This window comes from Rhinatrema bivittatum, chromosome 1 (genome assembly GCF_901001135.1).
Source record: "Rhinatrema bivittatum chromosome 1, aRhiBiv1.1, whole genome shotgun sequence".
In the NCBI taxonomy this organism is placed as follows: domain Eukaryota; kingdom Metazoa; phylum Chordata; class Amphibia; order Gymnophiona; family Rhinatrematidae; genus Rhinatrema; species Rhinatrema bivittatum.
Window position 1 is genome coordinate 516312810 of NC_042615.1, and position 22374 is coordinate 516335183.

Here is a 22374-nt window from a genome sequence, read left to right on the forward strand (position 1 = left end):
CCCAGACTTACCACAACTCCCTGGTGATCGAGCGAGGAGTGAGGACGTCATTTCTGCAATCCTTGGCGAGAAGCATGTGACGTCGGTGGCACGTCGAGTGACGCGGCGTCACGTGATTCCCGGCGAGTTCACGCCGGACGGCTCGTTCGGCCCAAAAAGAACTTTTGGCCAGCTTGGGGGGGCCTCCTGACCCCCTCAAGCTGGCCAAAAGTTCTTTTTGGGCCGAACGAGCCGTCCGGCGCGAACTTGCCGGGAATCACGTGACGTCGCGTCTGAGTGACGCGGCGCCACGTGATTCCCGTGGCCAAAAGTTTTTTGGGCCGAACGAGCCGTCCGGCGCGAACGAGCCGGGAATCACGTGACGCCGGCGTCACTCGACGTGCCGCCGACGTCACATGCTTCTCGCCAAGGATTGCAGAAATGGCGTCCTCACTCCTCGCTCCATCACCAGGGAGTTGTGGTAAGTCGGGGGGGGGGGGGGGATTAAGGAGGGTGAGGGGGTTTATATTTTTATTTTGGCTCAACAATCGCGATTTCCCACATATCGAACATATCTATGTTCGATATGTGGGAAATCCGATCGTTTATGTCGAATCAATTTTTTAAGTAAAAAAAAAATATGAGTTGCTTTTTACTAATGCGGTCAATCCGAATGCACACCCCTAGTTTCCAGCTGATTATTTTTGAGTCTGCTGAAGTAGACACTGAAGGTACTACATTTTAGGGATGTGAATCGTTTTCCATATCGTCTTAACGATAGAAATCGTGTGGCAGAGCAAGAAAATCGTCTTAGGCACGATTTTTTAGTTAAAAAATCGTTAAAAATCGTTTTTTCCGATTAGTGCGCACTAACTCGAGTTAGTGCGCACTAACTGGGAGTTAGTGCGCACTAACTGGGAGTTAGTGCGCACTAACTGGGAGTTAGTGCGCACTAACTGGGAGTTAGTGCGCACTAACTGGGAGTTAGTGCGCACTAACTGGGAGTTAGTGCGCACTAACTGGGAGTTAGTGCGCACTAACTGGGAGTTAGTGCGCACTAACTGGGAGTTAGTGCGCACTAACTGAAAATGATACAATTTGACACTTTTCAGGTCAGTTAAGGTCAGTTTAGGAATGAATATGTATTCCTATTGGCTGCCCTCTTATTTATTCATGTTACCAAGTTTCCTACTGACAGTATATGGGGGATGGGAAATGGAAACAGTTGGTAGCTTGAGAAAACAAGTAATGTGATCAGTCAATGTGACTAGAACTTGTGCCCTAACCCTGATACCAGGGGTATTGTGATCTTCCTGCACACAGTGCCCTATCCCTATTAATACCAGGAGTGTTGTGATCTTCCTGCACACAGTGCCCTATCCCTAATACCAGGGGTGTTGTGATCTTCCTGCACACAGTGCCCTATTCCTGATACTGGGGGTGTTGTGATCTTCCTGCACACAGTGCCCTATTCCTGATACCGGGGGTGTTGTGATCTTCTTGCACACATCCCGGTATCAGGGATAGGGCACTGCATGCAGGAAGATCACAACACTCCTGGTATTAATAGGGATAGGGCACTGCATGCAGGAAGATCACAACACTCCTGGTATTAATAGGGATAGGGCACTGCATGCAGGAAGATCACAACACCCCTGGTATCAGGGATAGGGCACTGTGTGCAGGAAGATCACAATACCCCGGAGGAGTGAGGGTCAGGCAGCTCCCCCCTGTCTGTGAAGCCAGCCTCTCACTAGTAATGCAGGGAGGGAGCTGTCTCAGACTTCACCATCCACCCCCCCCCCCCCCTCACCCACACACCATTCACTAGCTGGGACATGGGGGAAGTCAGGAGTGAGGGTCAGGCAGCTCCCCCCTGTCTGTGAAGCCAGCCTCTCACTAGTAATGCAGGGAGGGAGCTGTCTCAGACTTCACCATCCTCCCCCCACCTCACCCACACACCATTCACTAGCTGGGACATGGGGGAAGTCAGGAGTGAGGGTCAGGCAGCTCCCCCCCTGTCTGTGAAGCCAGCCTCTCACTAGTAATGCAGGGAGGGAGCTGTCTCAGACTGGTATCAGGGTTAGGGCACTGTGTGCAGGAAGATCACAACACTCCTGGTATTAATAGGGATAGGGCACTGTAAGAGATGACTGTAGTAGATTGAATAAAGATCTGATGTTTCTGCTCTCCTCACACCAAACAAAAACAACACACAAGCAGAGAAGCCCTTCTTACAAAGCTGAGCTAGTGAGTTAAGTAGGAGGAAAAGTAAACATACTGGTGCCAGTGTGGCTACTTAAAAAATACACTTACCAACAATCAATTACATATATTTGAACTGTGTACAGTTCCAGCCAGGACCACCTTTCTAAAATGCACAGTGATTGGCAAATTCAACATGCACTAGCATTTCAGGTGCCTGCTAACAAAAATAATAAACAAACAAGTTCTAGTCAGGTGAGTGCTGATCATTACATTACTTTTTTTGTCAAGCTTCCAACTGTTTCCATTTCACATCCCCCCAACCATATTGGTAACATCAATAGATAAGAGCACAGCCAGCCAATAGGAATACATACATACATATTCATTCCTAAGTGACCTTTACTGACCTGGGAAGTGTGAACACTGTTTCATTTTCTGTTGGTGTTCGTTAGTTTCCAGTTCCATTTCCCATCCCCCCAACCATCACCTCAGTGGTAACCTTGGTAACATCAATAGATAAGAGGGCAGCCAGCCAATAGGAACACATATTCATTCCTAACTGACCTTCAGTGACCTGGAAAGTGTTTATTTGTATCATTTTCAGTTAGTGCGCACTAAATCGAGTTAGTGCGCACTAACGGGGAGTTAGTGCGCACTAACTCGAGTTAGTGCGCACTAACACGATTTAACGATTTTTAACGATAAATCGTTAGAATTTCTATTGTATCGTGTTCTATAACGATTTAAGACGATATAAACATTATCGGACGATAATTTTAATCGTTGAAAAACGATTCACATCCCTACTACATTTCATACAAAATTCAGCTGCTCACCTGTTCGAGATGCCATTAATGTGCTCATTTATCTGGAACCAGCTGAGTTACATTGGCTTCCTGTATTTTGGTGTATTAGGTTCAAAATTCTCATGCTAGCCTTTAAGTTACTCAATGGCCTAGCTGCACTCTTCCTTCAAATGATTTTAACCTTCACATAAACAGATTCAATTAAAAGAATCCAGAGAATGCACCTTTGCTGATGCTGGTCCTTTATTGTGGAATGAGCTCCCTGATTCACTCAAAGCTGAGAGTGACCTATTACACTTCAGAAACTATTAAAAACTTAACTTTGCTTTTCCTACTTGTTAACATCTGCAGGTATCTATTTAAATTTTAATATTGTACAAACATTGTGACTGCTAAATGGTTGACATTAGAGTGGTTTTCTGTTTTATATATATATCCACTTTTTGGTATTAAATATTTAAGAAGGTGTGCACATTTGCTTTTTTTGATTTGAAACCATGCATACAATTAAACAAATGAAAAAGAATGTGCTGTCATCTGACCAAACTACTGTCATAAGTCTTTTTTTTTGCTAATATCTTATTAACATTAGCCATAGAAATACAGCCCAGATATCTCTGCAGGTAAAGACTAAGTCATGGGGGCATGTTATACTGTACCTTCACTAATGTAAGTAGTGCCTTCTGGAATGCACCGGATGTATCAGAGGCAATATCTTTTGCCAGATCTTTTTTAAACTCTGAAATAAAGAAACCACCATTTAAACACGTTCAGACCTAATGGATATCTAAAATAGAGTTTTCAATGACATACAAGAATTTGGGAAAAGAAGAATTCTGGATGTCAAACCAGTTGGGCCACCTCCAAAATACTTAGCAAAATCCAAGCAATATTTGTGTTTCAATTTAGAAAGCTATTTTATTGTAAATGACTATGTTCTCTAAAGAAGTTGGTAGAGATAGTGATAACAAAGCAGTGAAGTTCTGTGCAGAGTTAGAAAGCTCCTTTTCTTTCCCAGTCTGGAGATGAGGTTAAAACCCTTGGCATTTCTAACCTATTTTTTTTTAAATTCTTTATTTATGAGTTTTTCAACTTACATTGAATAACATTCAAAATTTACAACATTTTTTAAGGTGGCATGATATTCCATAACAAAACCAAATAACCTCACAAAAACAACATCATAATATCATATTTGTATCATATCTTGTCACCTGGTACAAAACTAATGGAGGAGCTCTGAGCAAATTTATATATTCAATATTAACTACTCAAAGCTAACAGGATTGTAGATTTTACATATTTTACTTATTTCATTCCAACTGGCAATTAAGTTATGGCATCTCCAGCCACTGGGTTTCTCCGACTTTCTAAAAACTTTTCTAAATGGATAGGATCATAATAAACGTATCTAACTCCATCAACTCTCAAGACACACTTACATGGAAATCTTATTATTATTTGTATTCCCTGTGTCCTTGCTAAATTGGCCAATAGAATGAATCTTTTCCTTTTTTCCTGTGTCTCCTTAGAGACATCTGGATATATCCAGATCTTTTGACCCAAGTAGAGAGCTGAACGTTTTCCCATAAAAGCTTTTAATACCCTATCTCTATCTAGAGACTTCTCAAATTTTACCAATAGTGTTCCTCTTGACTCTACTTGGGCAGTATATGATGTCTCAATTAAATCTGTTAGGTTCAGAGACCCTTCTATTTGGTCCACATCATTTGTTTTCTTTTGATTCACAAAATATACATTAATTATTGACGGAAACTGTTCAGGCTGCCATAATAAAATTTCCGAACAGTAGTTTAACTGTTCCTTAGGTGATATCATTTTACACTTAGGGAAGTTCACTATTCTTAAATTAGAATACCTAACTTGATTGTCCAATATTTCAACTTTTTTACTTAAAACTGTTTCACCTTTAATAATTGTTGCTTGCACTTTTTCTATAGAAGAAATATTCTCTTGTACTTTATTTATTGCTACTCCATAATTAATCAACATAGGGATAAATTTACCAATATATTTTGCATTTCCTTTATACTATTATCCAATTTCAAGATATTATTTTGTAATGCACTCATGGCACGCCAGAGCGTATCCACAGTTACTGTTTTATGATTGCCAGGTTGGGCCTCGGGTAATGATGAAGAGGAAGATGCGTTAGCTAACAATGGAGTCAAGATACTCCCCAGTGGAGGGGTTGATGCCATTCCTATAGATGAAAACGAAACCTTGGAACTTTCCAAGATTTCACCAACTCCCTTTCTCTCTTTGGGGGAAGGAACTCCATGTTCCTTACCCTGATCTTGCTTATGCATAATAACACTAGAGTCCACCTCGAACAAGTTCAGCTGTGTCATCGGCATCCGAGTTTCAGCTGATCCAAGGACTTCAGTGTTAATATCGCCTCTCGGAGGTGGAGGAGTAGTTGGAGCCCCGGGACTTAAGCTCACTTCTCCCAATATAGGTGTAGTTTGCTCTCCTAACACCTGTATAGCGGGATTCTCCGAGGACATTTGATCTACTGGTGGGTAAAAGTTTGTCAATATTGTTTGCATTGGGGTAGGGTTGACCGGGGTCGAGGTATCCGGGCGAACCCTCCCCTTCCGCTTGGTATGCGGCATATCCTATATTGTAACGAAGTAATATCTCCAAAAACAATAAGAAGCTTTTACTCACAGTTCCTGTTAGATCATATAATAACGATTGAGAGATACGGTCTCCACTTGCAACTCGTTCCACGTCAAGGGGGGTGGGCGCCTTCTCGCCTTCGCCGGCCTAAGCCGACCAAAGCCGCGCGCCCCTTACGGAGCGCGCGGCTTATGCAGCGCGCGCCGACGGCGGCGGTGCGCCGTCTGCCGGTGTTCTTATGGGCAGTCGCCCCCCTCTGACGTCACTCAGACTCCTCCCACTCTCAGCCGTGAGGGGAGAGTCGGGTCCTCTCACCGTGATCCCACTGATGAGTCTCAGGTTATTCCGGGTAGGTCTTTACTCCGATTAAGGGTGCAGGTGTTCCGCAGTCTCTCTCTCCTTAGCTCCCAGGGTCTGCGCCGTCTGCCCGTGTTCTTATGGGCAGTCGCCCCCCTCTGACGTCACTCGGACTCCTCCCACTCTCAGCCGTGAGGGGAGGGTCGGGTCCTCTCACCGTGATCCCACTGATGAGTCTCAGGTTATTCCGGGTAGGTCTTTACTCCGATTAAGGGTGCAGGTGTTCCGCAGTCTCTCTCTCCTGAGCTCCCAGGGTCTGCGCCGTCTGCCCGTGTTCTTATGGGCAGTCGCCCCCCTCTGACGTCACTCGGACTCCTCCCACTCTCAGCCGTGAGGGGAGGGTCGGGTCCTCTCACCGTGATCCCACTGATGAGTCTCAGGTTATTCCGGGTAGGTCTTTACTCCGATTAAGGGTGCAGGTGTTCCGCAGTCTCTCTCTCCTGAGCTCCCAGGGTCTGCGCCGTCTGCCCGTGTTCTTATGGGCAGTCGCCCCCCTCTGACGTCACTCGGACTCCTCCCACTCTCAGCCGTGAGGGGAGGGTCGGGTCCTCTCACCGTGATCCCACTGATGAGTCTCAGGTTATTCCGGGTAGGTCTTTACTCCGATTAAGGGTGCAGGTGTTCCGCAGTCTCTCTCTCCTGAGCTCCCTTTCTAACCTATTCCATACAAAGTATTATGGTTGCCATGTTAGTCTATTTGGATATGTAGAAATAAAGCCAGATTCAAGTTTGAGAGTTATTCTTTTCATCAGGTCATGGACATATTGCACCAAATACATTTTGCATTTCCTTTTATTCTTTTTTTTTTTTTTTATCTTTAGCTCCAAAGCTTGCTTAATCTTTCTTAGAGCCAGCTGGCTTCCTTCAGCTGGGATGCCCGATGATATTATTTCTCAGCGTTGCTGGGAGGTAAGGTCATAAAATACGCTTTCAGACTGAAACCTGAAGGTCACATTGGCATTCCCTTTGTTTGTTTCCCTCTGTCCTTTGACTCTGCTACTATTAAAACCAATAGTGCACGTGCTAAAGCATTTTTTGTGTTCAGGTTTGCAGGGTGGGGGTGGGAGGGGCAAAGAATTTAAACTTTCAGTCATAAAATGAAATGCACACAAAATACTTCACGTTATGTGGAAGGCTGGCAAATAGTTGCCCAGAGTTACTAATTTCCATACTTTGTCGTAGGAAATCAAGGAAAGTTGTTCATGAACGTGATAATGTTGAGAAGTCATGGCGATCAGAAGCAGGCACATGACAGTGGAAGCTGGCATTCAATTCTTATACAGCATACACAGATTTGCCATGGTTAATATTGAAAGAAAGATTCAGTAACTTACCAAGGGCCTGATTTACTAAGCTCTTTTCCCATAGGCACAAAATGGGGAAAAAGTCCTAATAATTCCAGCCCTAATACTGCAACAAAGAGTAATAGAGGGATGTTGACTGCCACTATAATTCCCTGAAATTCTCTCCAGTGGTTTCCCAGTGTTTATTGGTGCAGTACGTGAACCTGTGAAATTATTATACTCTGGGTTTTCAGTGTGACAAAACAGAGTACATCAGAAGAGAAGCGTCAGAGTACATGGACTGAGGCACTAAAATGGAAAGTATGTTCCAGTTCCTTCAAGCCATGCACTCTGATGTATGTTTCTGCGAATAGTGATATTTAATTTTCCAATATTTCCACCTTTTAGCCTTAAATAACTCAAATCCAGGAACTGCACTTATTTTACATTGTTAACACTATTTAGGCCGGCATAATTCCTGAGAAGTAAATTGCCAATTACAAGCCAATTTTTTTTTTTTTTTGCAGTACAGACCAGAAAATACTTGGCTCTATTCTATGTTAATTTATCCCGATGAATAATTTTTAGCACACATCTAGTTGTAGAATTGAAGTCTGTGGCAGACACTCACTGGTTAAACTAAAATGCTGATGTGAAGAACACAAATATCCTCCCAGAAGAGAAATCATTTTCTTTTTTCCTGGTGATTAACATTTCCTACTTTAACAGCTTACACTGGGACTAAGTCCTAGCTTACCTTCCTTGTAAACCCTGTTAATATCTCTCATCTCTGAGTTGGTGCTTGATACCAGAATCTCAATCAGAGTGTCTTCGTCAGTACCAAGACCCTGTGAAAAATGGTATATTGAATCTATTCCATAATGAGATGGCATACAGCAAGGAAAAACATATGTAAACTAGCACACTTGGATACAAATCTGTGAGGCTTGTGCACATGTTAATTTATCAGTCATCATAATTAAGTTTGGCTTATATCGCATTACTTGCTTAATGCAAAATTGTAAACAAGAACTTATGTCCAACTTAAGAATTATAGATATATGCAAGAAAGTTGTGAAAGAATTCAAAATTAGTAGTAATTTTACTTTGTGTTTTTTTTTAAATTAGCTTTCTGAATTTCACATAGAAGATTTAATTACCTTTGTTGCACACTTGAGCTCATGTGCACTAAACTGAGCAGGTGTTTTCATCAAACCCAGAACGACCTCTTCCAAGTGGCCACTGAGGGCTTTTTTCAGTGCATCATCCAGAGACTGTAAAAAATCAGAACATGATGCACATAGCTCAAGTTTAATATTCTGGGGAGGAAGGGAGTTCAGACAGAGCAATAACAGTCCTTTGAGATACTGCCAGCATCTAATAGCATTAACACAGGATATGGCATCATTGAAGGTTACACTGGTTGTACAGATACAATTAGTGGGCATTGATTTGAAAGCTAATTCTTTTTAATTGCCAGTTGAATAGAAACAAGAGATAGTCATATGTAACTGTAAATGCTGAAGATTTAAAGGTATATGAAAACAAACTTCTGTCAGTACATGGATCAAAATGATATACCATCTTAAAGTTATCTACTCCTTTCCCCACAGAAAGTAGGGGATCAAAATATTCTATCCTCCTTCCTGTATTAATAGCATCCAGTCTTATAGGGGTTTCCTTCTCAATCTGTATGAGTCTTTTCTACCAATTTACATTCTTAGTGCTTGACTGAATTTTTTTTTTATTTCTGAAAAAAAAAAATTCTGCTTTTTTATTATTTCAAAGGCAGTTATGTCCCTCAAGTTAAGGTCATCTTACCTGAAAGTCAACAAAAACACAATTAATGGTGTCTGGTACTGAATGGTGGAAGGGGTGTTTTTCTTTTGTGTCCTTTTACCCAACAGGCTGTTATTAGAAATGCTTTAAAAAGCTGGGGCCTGATTTACTAAGATTTCTTTCTGATACGTACAGAATGGGAAATCTGATCCTTAGACTTACATCTCTGACAATACAAACACAATATAGGGAATCTATTGTTTTTAATTATGTCCTCCCAAAGTCCTCTGTGGATTCAACAGCTATGTCTGAATCATGATGATATGATAGCATATTGCTATTTAGTGGTTCAGTAGCCGACCTGTAATACTGTAGTTAAGGATGTAAGACATTTAATACATATATATCTATATAGATATTACATTGACATGCCATGCAGCTTTCCCACAAGTGAGTTTGAAATGCATTCCAGCTGACTTTTAAACAGATGTTAGGTAATGGATCTGAAACTAAAGCAGAATGTATTTCAGGATTATCTCAGAGAAAGTTAAATGAGAGATGTATCTAAAAACAAAAATATGATTTTACTGTGCCCAAACTTCTCTTGTAAGTTACAACCAACTCAGTTTAAGGACTCTATATCTCTCTCTCTGCAATAATCCTGAGAGTGAGCTGCCTTTTATGTAGAATGTAGATGTGTGTCATGGAAAATAAAAGTGAATGACAGAATGTAGAGCAAAAAGAATCCCAGAGAAAAGAGCAAGAAAAGTTCACTTCTGAAGTGAGAGATCATACATGGGACATATTATCAATAGTACTCAGCAAGAGGGCACCAAGCCAGATAGAATGGTTAATAAAATCTAATATAGAATTTAAAAAAATAGAAACAATGTTTAATTTTATTGTGTAGAGCTGTAGCCATCTTGTCGAAGGAATGAGAAAGGTCATGTATTATGATCTAATGGATGGTATCATGTGACCACACATGAAACTCCTTAAAACGTACATCTTGAGACACTTAAGAACAAGGGATCACAAAATGCTCTGAAGTGCACTGACACTGTTGATGAAATGGCTGAATGCACAATAAGAGGACAATTTTTAAAGCCATGTGAAACTGATCTGGCTGAAAATTGATCTCCTCAGGTTGGCTGTAAGTGCTCGAGGGCTCCCACTGTATGCACATTTTTTAGGCAAGTTAAAAAGAGGTATTCCTGGGGGGGGGGGGGGGGGGGGAGAGAGCATTTAGGCCAGCGGAGGAAAACAGCGTGCATGTGTTTGGTTTTCAAATACCCTGTCTGTCATTTTAACTCCTGACTGGCTGTCCGCATAGATAGCAGGTGCAAAAAGCACACTACTTCCACACACACACATACTTGTTGCTCTTTGAAAATTATCTGTTAAGTACATGTCTCCAAATATTTATGCATACTTGGCAATTAGCCCACCCTACTGAAAATTACCTCATTAAAGACTACAAAGTCAATGTTCAAAACCATTTATATGGATAACTCACAAGTTATTCATATAAATGACTAGTTTTGAATATTCCCCTTACTTATCTGGCTGATTTATTTGGCTAAGATTTAGCCAGATAAGAAAACAGCATTTTGGGGATATTAGAGGTAGGGTTGAGATAGCTGAATAAGTTATTTGGCTAACTTAAGACATGTCTGAGAGCAAGTTTAAAGTTATCTGGGAACATAACTTATAACTAGTTGGTTAAGTGGCAAAGTGCAGGGATTGAAGAAAAAAAAAAGGTCACAGGCCAACTGGCCTAAGAACGTCCTTCCTCCCCACCACCCAAGCTCCAACTACTAGGGCCTGCTGAGCCGAGCCTGCAGCCTTCTTCCCAAAAACCCCCTCCATTTCATTACTTTAAACATATAAAGACCATCATAAAGCAAATGGGACTGGTGCTGATCACTATCCCTCCCCTCTTCTTCTGCTCCTGGGTTCCTCTAATTACTTCAAAATTATACTCTCCTCCCCCTCCCCCCCCCACACACACACATCAACCCTTCTAATGTAGCTCCCTAGAAAGCCCTACGCTTTCAACATAGCTACCTAGAAAAGGCAGAAGCACCAGGCCCAGGCTGAAGACTGAACTGAATTAAGGTACCAGGAGGGCGGGAGTGTAAGAATGGAGTGTGGGGGAGGAGGAGAGTCCTGGAAAGTATGGATTTCTAACTAATTAGATGGGACCTGGGGACAGGGAGAAGGGACGGACAGCGGACAGTCGTGGCCCTTAAATTTTTAAAGTAAGAAGATGGAGGGAGTTTTGGTGAAGTGGCTGCAGGCCCAGCAGGGCTGAGCAGTTGGAGCTCATGTGGCGGGGAAGAGGAGGGCTGTGTTGGGGCCACAATCTTTTTTTTTTTTTTTAAACCCTGCACTTTGTAACTTAACCCACTATATTCTTTTGAATATAGCTGGTTACGGCTGAAGCTATTTAGCTGATCTTAGCTGGATAACTTTATACCTAAATTGGCAATATTCAAAATAATAGCTGATAAGGTTTAAAGTCATCGGCTATGGTTAGCCAAATCTCTTTATTTGTGGATATTTAGTGGAATATTTAACCCACTGAATATCCCAGATTTTAAATATTGGTCTCTACATTTTGATCTTAAAAAGCCACATCTGTTTGTGTGTTAAGTGGGGGTTGATCCCAGGACATTTCTTAATTACGTAAAACTTTAATTGAATTTATCTACTGCAGCATACTTCTCACAAGAAGCAGGTACTGAACTTTTATCCTGGGACTGCTAAAGCTCTTCGAGGTGTGAATAAGTCCCATCTCACACAACTCATGGAATGCATTATGGCCGATTTGTTACATAGGATTACTGCCTGAGCAAATGGAATCTGCTAAAACACTGATGTCAGGTGTCTAACGCATTTAATGCTTACCTTCCCTGTAGCCTGCTGATATGCTGTCTTGATCTGCTGACGTTGTGCATTGTTTCTTTTGGCCACGATGTCTATGATGGTGCCTTCATCCACACCTGAACATCCCAAACATTAAATGTGCATAAATAAATTGATCAGTGTTTCTGCCATAAATAAAAAGAACTCTTCTCAGCTATGTTAAAAAAAAACCACAAAATGCATTAATCACATTGCATATACAAATTATTTCTCATTTGTCTATTTTTTTTTTTGGCATGTCCGTTCAAAAAAGTAAGTATTGAAACGCCTTACAAAAATACTGTGTTTTGAAAGGCAATTTGGAATCCTCTCCTAATCTACAACTTGTTCATGCTTTCCGATTTATGCTTACAATTTATTGAAACAACTTCCCTGTTTGCAGGGAAATTTCTTCACAGCCAGTTATGCTTGGCCCTTCTGTATCAATCATAAAACACAATACAGTCATACTTCCTACCTTTAGCTTTAATTGCTTTATCTAGGTTAGCAGCATCAGCAGAAGGATCAAAACCAGGGTATGCTTGAAGTGATGGCCCAGTATCCTTTGCCTGTGGAAGCAATTGCAACTCATTAAACAGATTGTCTTTCGTTTATAATAAGAAACATTTTCCCTGTTCCTTGCAATACTCTTCACTTCAGCTGTGTTACAAGACATGTGGCTAAAGACTCAATGACACATCTATCCAAGCAAGGCTGCAATAGTTAGTTGGCATGCACAAGGAAGAATTTTAGTCATTTTTTAAAATGAAGAAATTACTTACCTGATAATTTCATTTTCCTTAGTGTAGACAGATGGACTCAGGACCAATGGGTATAGTGTGCTCCTGATAGCAGATGGAGAAGGAGTTAGATTTCAATCTGATGTCAGCACTAGTACATATACCCATGCAGGAAGCTCTGCTCTTCAGTATTCTCCTCAAAAAGCAATTGTGGATATATGTGTGTTTGGATAACTTGGTTAACTTGATTAACTTGAACTGGTTGATGTGGTTTCTAGCTGGAGACCGCCAGTGCACTCAACCAAGAAACGCCGACACCCGGCAATTATGGGTGTCTTAACTAGGGGTAAAGTCTGGCTTACCCGTGCTTGTCTTGCTCTTGGGGAATGTCACCCGAGGTTTCTGGATTTTGGGGCAGCCATGGGCAGGATGCCGAGTTCATCTGTCTACACCAAGGAAAACTAAATTATCAGGTAAGTAATTTCTTCATTTCCTAGTGTGTAGCAGATGGACTCAGGACCAATGGGATGTACAAAAGCTACTCCCGAACCGGGTGGGAGGCTGCCCGTGGCCCACAGTACTGCCCTTGCGAATGCTGTGTCCTCCCGGCTCTGGACATCCAGGCGGTAGAACCTCGAGAAGGCGTAAATGGAGGACCACGTTGCCGCCCGACAGATCTCAGCAGGTGACTGTTTCTGCCCAGGATACTGCCTGGGCCTTGACTTATAGAGGTGGAGGGCTTGCCTGCCTCTACGTAGGCCACCTTGATTACTTCTTTGATCCAGCAGGCTATGGTTGCCCGCAAGGCCGCTTCCCCTTGTTTCTTCCCGCTGTGAAGGATGAATAGGTGGTCCATCTTTTGTACGGATTCTGATCTTTCCAGGTATCAGACTAGGAGTCTGCCAACGGTAAGATGGTGAAGAAGGTGTGAATCTTCCGAGTCTCTATGCTCATCTGAGATGGCAGCAAGATAGTTTGGTTTAGATGGAAATGAGAAACCACCTTTGGGAGGAAAGAGGGGACAGTGCATAGCTGTATGGATCCCGGCAGGATAGTGCCTGAAGTTCGGAGATGCAATGGACTGAATATATTGCCACTAGGAATGCAGTCTTCAAGGTTAGAAGTCATAGGGACAGACCGTGGGTAGGTCTGAAGGAGGCTCCCAATAGGAAATTGAGTACTAGATTGATGTTCCATAGGGGTACCGGCCACTTTAGGGGTGGTCGGATCTGCTTGACCCCTCTCAGGAAGCAGGAGACGTCTGGATTGGAAGCTAGGCTGATGCTATCCACCTTGGCTCTGAAGCAGGCCAGTGCGGCCACCTGAACCTTTATAGAGTTGAGAGACAACCCCATCTGTAAGCTGTCCTGCAGAAATTCCAGGACCTTGGCAATTTTGACTGTCCATGGGAGGATGTCACGGTCTTCGCACTAGGCTTTGAATATTCTCCATATTCGTATGTAGGTTAGAGATGTGGAAAACTTGCGTGGTTGGAGCAAGGTGTCAATAACCGCCCCTGAGTATCTGCTCTTCAGGAGCATCCTCTCAATGGCCAAACCATAAGAGAATCGAGTTGGATCTTCGTGGAGGATCGGTCCCTGTTGGAGCAAGTCCCTGTGTGGGGGTAGACACAGGGGGTTCCCTGCCAGCAGTCTTCGCATGTCTGCATACCATGGCCTTCTTGTCCAGTCTGGGGCCACTAGAAGTACTAGCCCCCCTGTGGTGCTCTATCTTGCGGATGGTCCCGCCCAGTAGTGGCCATGGGGGAAAGGCGTACAGCAGGTCCTCCTGTGGCCAGGTCTGAACGAGGGTATCGGTCCCCTGGGATTGTGGTTCTCGTCTGCAGCTAAAGAACTTGGAAACTTGAGCGTTGGACTGGGTTGCCAGAAGGTCCATGGCTGGTGTTCTCCAGTAGTTTACTATGAACTGGAAGGCTGTGATCAACAGCATCCATTCCCTTGGGTCTAGACTCTCTCTGCTGAGGTAATCCGCAGTGACGTGTCTTTTCCCACGATGTAGGTGGCTGAGATCCCTTGTAGGTTAGCTTCCGCCCATGCTATTAGGGGGTCTATTTCCAGAGACATTGCTGGCTTCTGGTTCCTCCTTGGCAGTTGCTGTAGGCAAGTGTTGTGGCGTTGTCTGACATGACTGACCGAGTCACCCCGGAGCCTGTGACTGAATTGTAGGCAGGCTAGCCTGACTGCCTGGGCTTCTAGTCGGTTGATGTTCCATCCAGACTCCTCCTTGTCCCATCAGTTCCTGGCAGTGGGCTCCCCACCTTCATTGGCTCGCATCCGTGGTGAGCAAGATCCAGGTCGGTGGAGATAGTCTTACTCCCTTGCTCAGATGGTCTTCTTGTAGCCACCACTGAAGCTGGGTCCACACTTCCTCCGGTAGCTGGAGGCGAACGGAGTAATCCTGGGATATCGGGCTCCATCTTGACAGTAGGGAGCACTGTAGTGGTTGCGTGTGAGCTCTTGCCCATGGGACCACTTCCAGGATTGATGTCATAAGGCCAAGGACATGGTGGCAATCCCATATTTTGGGGTGAAAACCTCTTAGCAGATTTTGCAATTGGTTCATCAGTTTTCTTCTCCTTGTAGGAGGAAGAATGGCCTTCTCTTGTTTGGTGTTGAACCAGACTCCCAGGTATTCTAGAGATTGGGAGGGCTGCAGACAGCTCTTGGTTGTGTTGACAACCCACCCGAGGTTCTCCAGTAGATTCTTGACTCTGGTTGTCACCTGATGACTTTCCTCTGGCGATTTTGCCCTGATCAACCAATCATCCAGATATGGATGTACGAGGATTCCTTCTTTCCTCAGAGTCGCCGCCACTACAACCATGATTTTGGTGAATGTCTGAAGGGTAGCCCCAGGTAGCCTGAAGGGTAGCTCCCGGAACTGGTAGTGGTGGTCCAGGATCGTGAAACGTAGGAAGCACTGATGATCGAGATGGACCAGGTAGGTCAGAAATTCTCCCAGCTGTACCGCCCTTATGACCAAGCATAGGGTTTCCATGAGGAAGTGTAGTACCCTCAGGTAGCGGTTGACAGACTTTAGGTCCAGGATGGGCCGGAACGTTCCCTCTTTCTTGGGGACGATAAAATAGATGGAATAGTGCCCAGAATTTTTTTGTTGCATGGGCACCAGCGTTATGGCCTTTAAGGTGAGCAATTTGGTCAGTGTGGTTTCCACTGCTTTCCTCTTGGAGGGGGCGTGGCAAGGCAATTTGTCCAGAGGGGTGATGTGGAAGACCAGATGGTACCCCTCACGAATGATAGTTAGGACCCACTTGTCAGACGTTATCTCGACCCATCTTTCGTAGAATAGGGCAAGCCTGCCCCCTATGGCTTCTTCCTGTGGATGGGTCAGCTGATTCTCATTGTGGGGTGTGGCTGAGGCCTGTGCCTATGCCGGCTCCCCCCTTGTTGTGTTTGTTCCGAAAGGAGTGGCCCCTGCCCCCGGGGCAAGATGCTTGATATGTATTTCTGTAGGGTCTGAAACGCTGCAATCCTCTGCCCTTGGATGTTCGGGGAGAGGAACGTTGGCTTCTTTTGTTCTTGTCCTCCGGTAACCGAGGTACCGGGGATTCACCCCATTTGTCAGCTAACTTCTCCAGTTCACTTCCGAACAGGAGGGCTCCTTTAAAGGGCATTCTTGTGAGTTTCGTCTTGGAAGTCACGTCGGCTGACCAACTTCGGAGCCAGAGTTGTATTCTGGCTGCCACAAAGGATGAGACACCCCTGGTTGAGGTGCGCACCAGGTCGGAGGTCGCATCCGTGAGGAAGGATATTGCTGGTTCTAGTGCTTCAATGGGCATGTTGGCGTTCCTAGCCAGTGACAAGCAGGCATGCATCACCACGGCACAACTGGCAGCAATCTGCAGTGACAAAGCTGACACGTCGAAAGACTGTTTAAGGATGGATTCCTTGATGTCTGTCCTGGGCATCCTTGAGTGCTGCTCCTCCCTCGACTGGAATGGTAGTGTGCTTTGTGACTGCGCAGACCATGGCGTCCACTTTGGGAAACACCAGTAGTTCTCTGGCTGAGGGTTCCAGTGGGTATAGGGCTTCTAGAGCCAGTCCTTTGAAACTGGCCTCTGGAGCATCCCATTCCAGGTCGATCAGCTGTTGTACGGCTTGCAGCAATGGGAAATGGCGGGAGGCCTGACAGAGCCCTACTAAAAGAGGGTTAGTCTTTGGTTCCACCAAGGTGCTTGTACCTGGGATGGCCAACTCCTTCAGGCTGAGAGACACAAGGTCTGGTAGCTCGTCTTTGGAGAAGAAGCGCATCATGGTTCAGTAAGGTTCTGTTCTTGGAGGGATTTCCCCTTCCTCCAGGGAGTCTTGATATTCCTCAGAGGTGTCCGTGTCCCCTATGGAGAGGCTTTTGGCTGGAGGGGGCACATCTCTGGGAGGCCGAGAGGTCCCAGGGAGGTTAGGGTCCTCCGGTGGAGGCTGTGCCTGTGTCATTGGTGGTGCCGGATGCATGTGGACAAAGGTTTGTAGACCCTTAAAGAAGTCTACCCAGGAAATGGTTCCTGGGTCTAAATTGAATCCAGCCTGAGGAGGAACAGAGCTGGGGATAGAGAGGTCCGGGGTACTATCGGTGGATCTGGATATCAGTACTGGCTGGGGAGAGCCTTGCCCTGGTTCACCCAGAGCCGCCTTGCACTGTAGACAGGTCCGTAGCCTCTTCATGCTGTGCATCTCTTATGTGGCAGGCTGGGCAAAGGACTTGTGCCTTGGCTTTCTTGGCCGGTGGTGCCATAGTTTGTGCACGTAGAGTCACTGAAAACCCCGGTCTGTGCATATATGTGCGTGCGCCAGGAGGCTTAGATATGCGCACTGGGTGCGCTGAAGATATGCGTGCAGGAAGATATGCGTGCTCAAGGAAATGCATGCGCCGCTGTGCACACAGCCTTAACTTGTGCACCCGATACCGTTGAGCGAGTAGCTATGCACCCGGCACCCTCGTGGGCCTCGCTGTGCACATGGCACCTCTGCGCACGCTGCTGTGTGCGCAGGTTATGCGCCCGGCTTGCTGCTATGTGCACGGCGGATAGAACGGCGATCAATGGGAAATGGCATTGGCGACCACGCAAGCAAGATGGCGACCACCCCGGAGGGTCTCTACGTGGGAGGGCCCTCGAGCCAGATCAGGGTCTAGCCCAGACGGAGCTGATCAACCCGATGGGACAGATGCCGGATGGTGATCTGTACTGTTCGAGCCTCGAAGACTGGAGACTTAAGAAAGTTTTCTACCTTACTTTGTCTCGGCGTTTCCCGGTCTGGTGCCGGGCGGTCTCCGGCTGCGGGGGAAGAGGGAAGATTACCTTCACCTCCACGCTCAGTATCTCACCCGCTGCCTCTGAGCCACTCTTGTTCCTGGGGGCTAAGTCCATGCCGGGACCCGGCTGCGGGACAGAGGCTTACCTCTGAGGGATCTCGGAAAACACCTCAGGAATTCTCGACTGGGGGAGGGACCCTTAGGCATCACCGCAGGAGAGCGGGGCTTGTTTCTAGAGGTAAGATTCTTTCTTAAATTTTTCTTTGGTTTGGATTTTCTAACGCTGTGCAAGCATGTGTATAGTCCCAAACTGCTAAGGAGACAGAGAAATACTGAAGAGCAGAGCTTCCTGCACGGGTATATGTACTAGTGCTGACGTCAGATTGAAATCTGACTCCATCTCCAACTGCTATCAGGAGCACACTATACCCATTGGTCCTGAGTCCATCTGCTACATGCTAGGAAAATCTCTGTGAACAGAGTTCCATCAGAACACATCATCAAGGGGGGTATAAACAATCATTTTCAAAGCCAAAACATTTCAGCCAGATTACCTTCTTGTAATTCTTGAACATTTTCGTAAAACCAACTAGGATTCACCACAGAGTAAAATGTGGAAAGTTCCAGTACTGGGAGGTTCAAGAGATATGAAGTCATTATCAGAGTGATAGTTCCAGTCCATTCCCTAAAGGATGGGCATTTGCTCTAAGGCTATAAAGGTGACGACATGATTCGCTGGCAGGAGTGGGGAAGACATCATTGACGAAATACAGCAGTGTGGCTGTGCTCCCGGAGGGCTCCAGGAGGGGAGAGGATAGATTGCCTTTTCTCCTCTCTGATCAAGTGTGTTGCTTTCTGATATTTCTTGGCATGAGATCTGGGAGGAGCACAGCAAGCAGTGCTCAGTAGGGTTACTTTCCCCAAATTCAAAGGGAACAAACTCATCTGGAAGGCAGACTGTGTAATGGGAAAAGATTTCAACTGTTCTCATTAGGTTTCTAATGGAAACAAAAGCCTTCCGGGGGTGTGGGAAGTCCAAGTTATCCTATAACATCTACTCACAGTGCATATTGTATTTCTTCTTTTGATATACTACTGAGACTTTTTGGGATTTTGCCTTCAGTAAAGCATATTCTGTTTTGGAACACACTTTGTGTGGACTTGTTTATTCAAAAAGGGGCGGATTTTCAGAGCCCTGCTCGCCTAAATCCGCCTAAATCCGGGCGGATTTAGGCGAGCAGGGCCCTGCGCGCCGGTGCGCCTATGTTCAATAGGCCTACCGGCGCGCGCAGACCCCGGGACTCGCGTAAGTCCCGGGGTTTCGCGAGGGGGGTGTGTTGGGGGCGGGCCCGGTCGGCGCAGCGTTTTGGGGGCGTGTCGGCAGCGTTTTGGGGGCGGGCCCGGGGGCGTGGTTACGGCCCGGGGCGGTCCGGGGGCATGGCCGCGCCCTCCGTACCCGCCCCCAGGTTGCGGCCCGGCGCGCTAGCGGCCCGCTGGGATTTACTTCTCCCTCCGGGAGGCTTAAATCCCCCGACAAAGGTAAGTGAGGGGTTTAGACAGGGCCGGGCGGAGAAGGTGAGGGGAGGGCAAAGGAAAGTTCCCTCCGAGGCCGCTCCGATTTCGGAGCGGCCTCGGAGGGAACGGAGGTAGGCTGCGCGGCTCGGCGCGCGCCGGCTATACGGAATCGATAGCCTTGCGCGCGCCGATCCCGGATTTTAGCGGCTACGCGCATATCTACTAAAATCCAGCGTACTTTTGTTTGCGCCTGGAGCGCCAACAAAAGTACGCCAAATCGCGCTATTTGAAAATCTACCCCAGACTGTGTAAGGTTGTCCCTTTGGGTCTTACAGCACTGAGCTGCCCCCCTGGTGGAAGAATCCTGATCCGGCGTTGCAGCCACTGTTCCCCTACTCTGCAGCATCTTAAGGTGGCCCTTTGCCTTCCACAGGGAGTGCCCTGGGAAAGGGGATAACTTCATTTTTTTTAAAAATCCTCCATATACTATAAACTTATTTAAAAAGGAGAATCATTATAGGCCCATGCATCACCTATTATGAGTTTTACCAAAAAAATTTTGAAATGGAGAAATCTAATGGTTAGTCTTAATCCTATGACTTTACATCAGTACTACAAGTGACTAATTCTGGTAGGTACATCTGTTAGAATACTTGCATGACATAAGAAAAAGTCTCAGAACAACATTTGATAATACCTAGACTGTTCTGCATGACAAAATCAATTTCAGCTTTCATCAATATTTTTAAAACTTCATGTGAAAATATAATTTTGCATAAGGAGAATATTTTCTTTTATTCCACCATGGTGAACACAACTTATTGGTATACCCAAAATGCCAGTCTCAGCACTGAATATAACCAAGAGGTTTGCTTCTTAAACAGATCTGACGCACTAGAGAAGCATTTCTTCCGATCCTATATTAATTTCTTGGAAACTGATAGATTAAGAATAGACATTTGTTGACTCCTTATCCATTTTTTAAATTTCTAATTTGGGGACAATTTGAAGAGCGTTTGCAATTCCAAAGGCACTTAGTCTGCATACACTGCAGCTCACTTTCAAAGGGAAACCATACACATTCTTTCCTTTCCAAAAATTGTAGTTGTGAAGTGTGCCACGTAAAATTGCTCATGTACAGTCCAGTTTTCAAAACTGTCCCGCAATACACCATTTGCATGCATAAAGGGATGCAGAGAGATTTATAAAAAAGACTTGCATACATTTTAGGCACAAAGTAATTGTACTAATGCATGCATAATAACCCAGAATTAAAAGCTGAGGTCTGGTACTTACGGTACACCCTTGACTAGGATCCTCAAGGAACTGTGCCTGCAGTAGGAATGTCTGCACAAGAGACATGCTGGACCCAAATTTCTGAAATACAAGCAAATGCCATCAAAATAGTAAGTGATGCCTTACAATTTTCCTAAAATGCACATCCAAAATGGCAAAATCAGTGACAGTTGCAAACTAAAAGTTTTCCATTTAATATTTACATTCTTTCCTTGACTCTAAGAACAACCAACAATGAAAGAAAAGGATAGCAAAACAAACACATTGAAACAGAAAGACAGATAGCGAGAGAGTACAGCCAAACCTTGCAAGGTTTGATTAATTAAAACTCTTGTTGGACTGAGTCAAATAGCATCGGTTATAAAAGCAAATAGTCAGAAGTTCTGTACCAAATGGACAACCCTTGAAAAAGAATCATCTTCGAAACTTGTACAATTCAGGGGTTTTACAACATGAACTGAGCTCACGGCTAAGCGACGGCGGTTATGAACTTAAGAAGCCTTATTGGGCTCAATATAGGTGTATTTTTCAAGAATAAATAGACTATATTAGAATTTGGATAATGTTTGCACAATGGTATATAAAAATATTTAGGAGGTTGGTTGGTGTGTTAATGATTAAAAACATAAACAGCTTAGCCTGGGTGGCTTTTGCTTCAAACATATGAAACCACCACCTTCCTCCCAAAAACATTTTTTTCAAAAAAAACATTTTTTGTAAGGAAGTAAGAAAACTGCATATGTTAATTATTTAAATTGAACACACTTTTTAACATGCATAAAAACTATTTTGTTCATGGACACCCCTCTAAACAAGTGCAAACAAACATCCATGGGACTATGGATTTAGGACTATTTACCAATCCCATTCAGAACTGGCTTATTGCAATGCATTTAATCGGTTAGCCAACATACTCATGGGCACGTAAGCGAACATATTCTGGAATTTTAAATCGCGTGCCTACTGCGCGTATGTGTGCCCCTAATTTTAAGCGCTTACGCAAGCAAAGGTAAAGCACATATCTTATAGAAACATAGAAATGACGGCAGAAGACCAAACGGCCCATCCAGTCTGCCCAGCAAGCTTTCACACTTTTTTTTTCTCATACTAATCTGTTAAACTTGGCTCTTAGTAACCTTTTGGTTCTATTTCCCTTCCACCCCCACCATTAATGCAGAGAGCAGTGTTGGAACTGCATCTAAGTGAAATATCTAGCTTAATTAGTTAGGGGTAGTAACCGCCGCAATAAGCAAGCTACTCCCATACTTAAAAAAACTTGGTCGCGCGAAGACCATTCCCAGTTTTACCCATTAGTTCAGTTTGCCCAGTCCATCTCGATGTCATTTGGACCCGTCTGGTTCTTCATTCTGAACTCCCCCCAGTTGATCAAGACCCCTCACCTAGTTGATCTATGCCTAAACAGATTTCTGCAGACTTAACTAATCAGGAGCAGAAGTAAAGATATACGGCTAACAACCCCCCACCCCCATGCACTGCGGTGGACGGTTTTAAAACAGAGTTACGCAAGAAGCTGTCAGCCGAGTCCCGGAACATCCGTGCCCTGCCCCCTGC

At 44.7% G+C, this 22374-nt stretch overlaps 1 protein-coding gene across 2 annotated transcripts in view; it reads right to left on the minus strand.

The window, feature by feature from the left end:
- The window catches only part of LOC115096933 (annexin A1-like), a 55678-nt gene that overhangs the window by 22244 nt on the left and 11060 nt on the right, over nucleotides 1–22374 (minus strand). For both annotated transcript variants that reach the window (XM_029612250.1, XM_029612258.1), the window contains exons 2-7: nucleotides 20803–20883; nucleotides 12441–12531; nucleotides 11966–12060; nucleotides 8437–8550; nucleotides 8034–8124; nucleotides 3653–3732 (exon numbers count right to left, since the gene is read on the minus strand). In XM_029612250.1, coding sequence (XP_029468110.1) covers nucleotides 3653–3732; nucleotides 8034–8124; nucleotides 8437–8550; nucleotides 11966–12060; nucleotides 12441–12531; nucleotides 20803–20868 — 537 coding nt within the window. In that variant the 5' untranslated portion in view covers nucleotides 20869–20883. The remainder of the gene's footprint in view (nucleotides 1–3652; nucleotides 3733–8033; nucleotides 8125–8436; nucleotides 8551–11965; nucleotides 12061–12440; nucleotides 12532–20802; nucleotides 20884–22374) is intronic.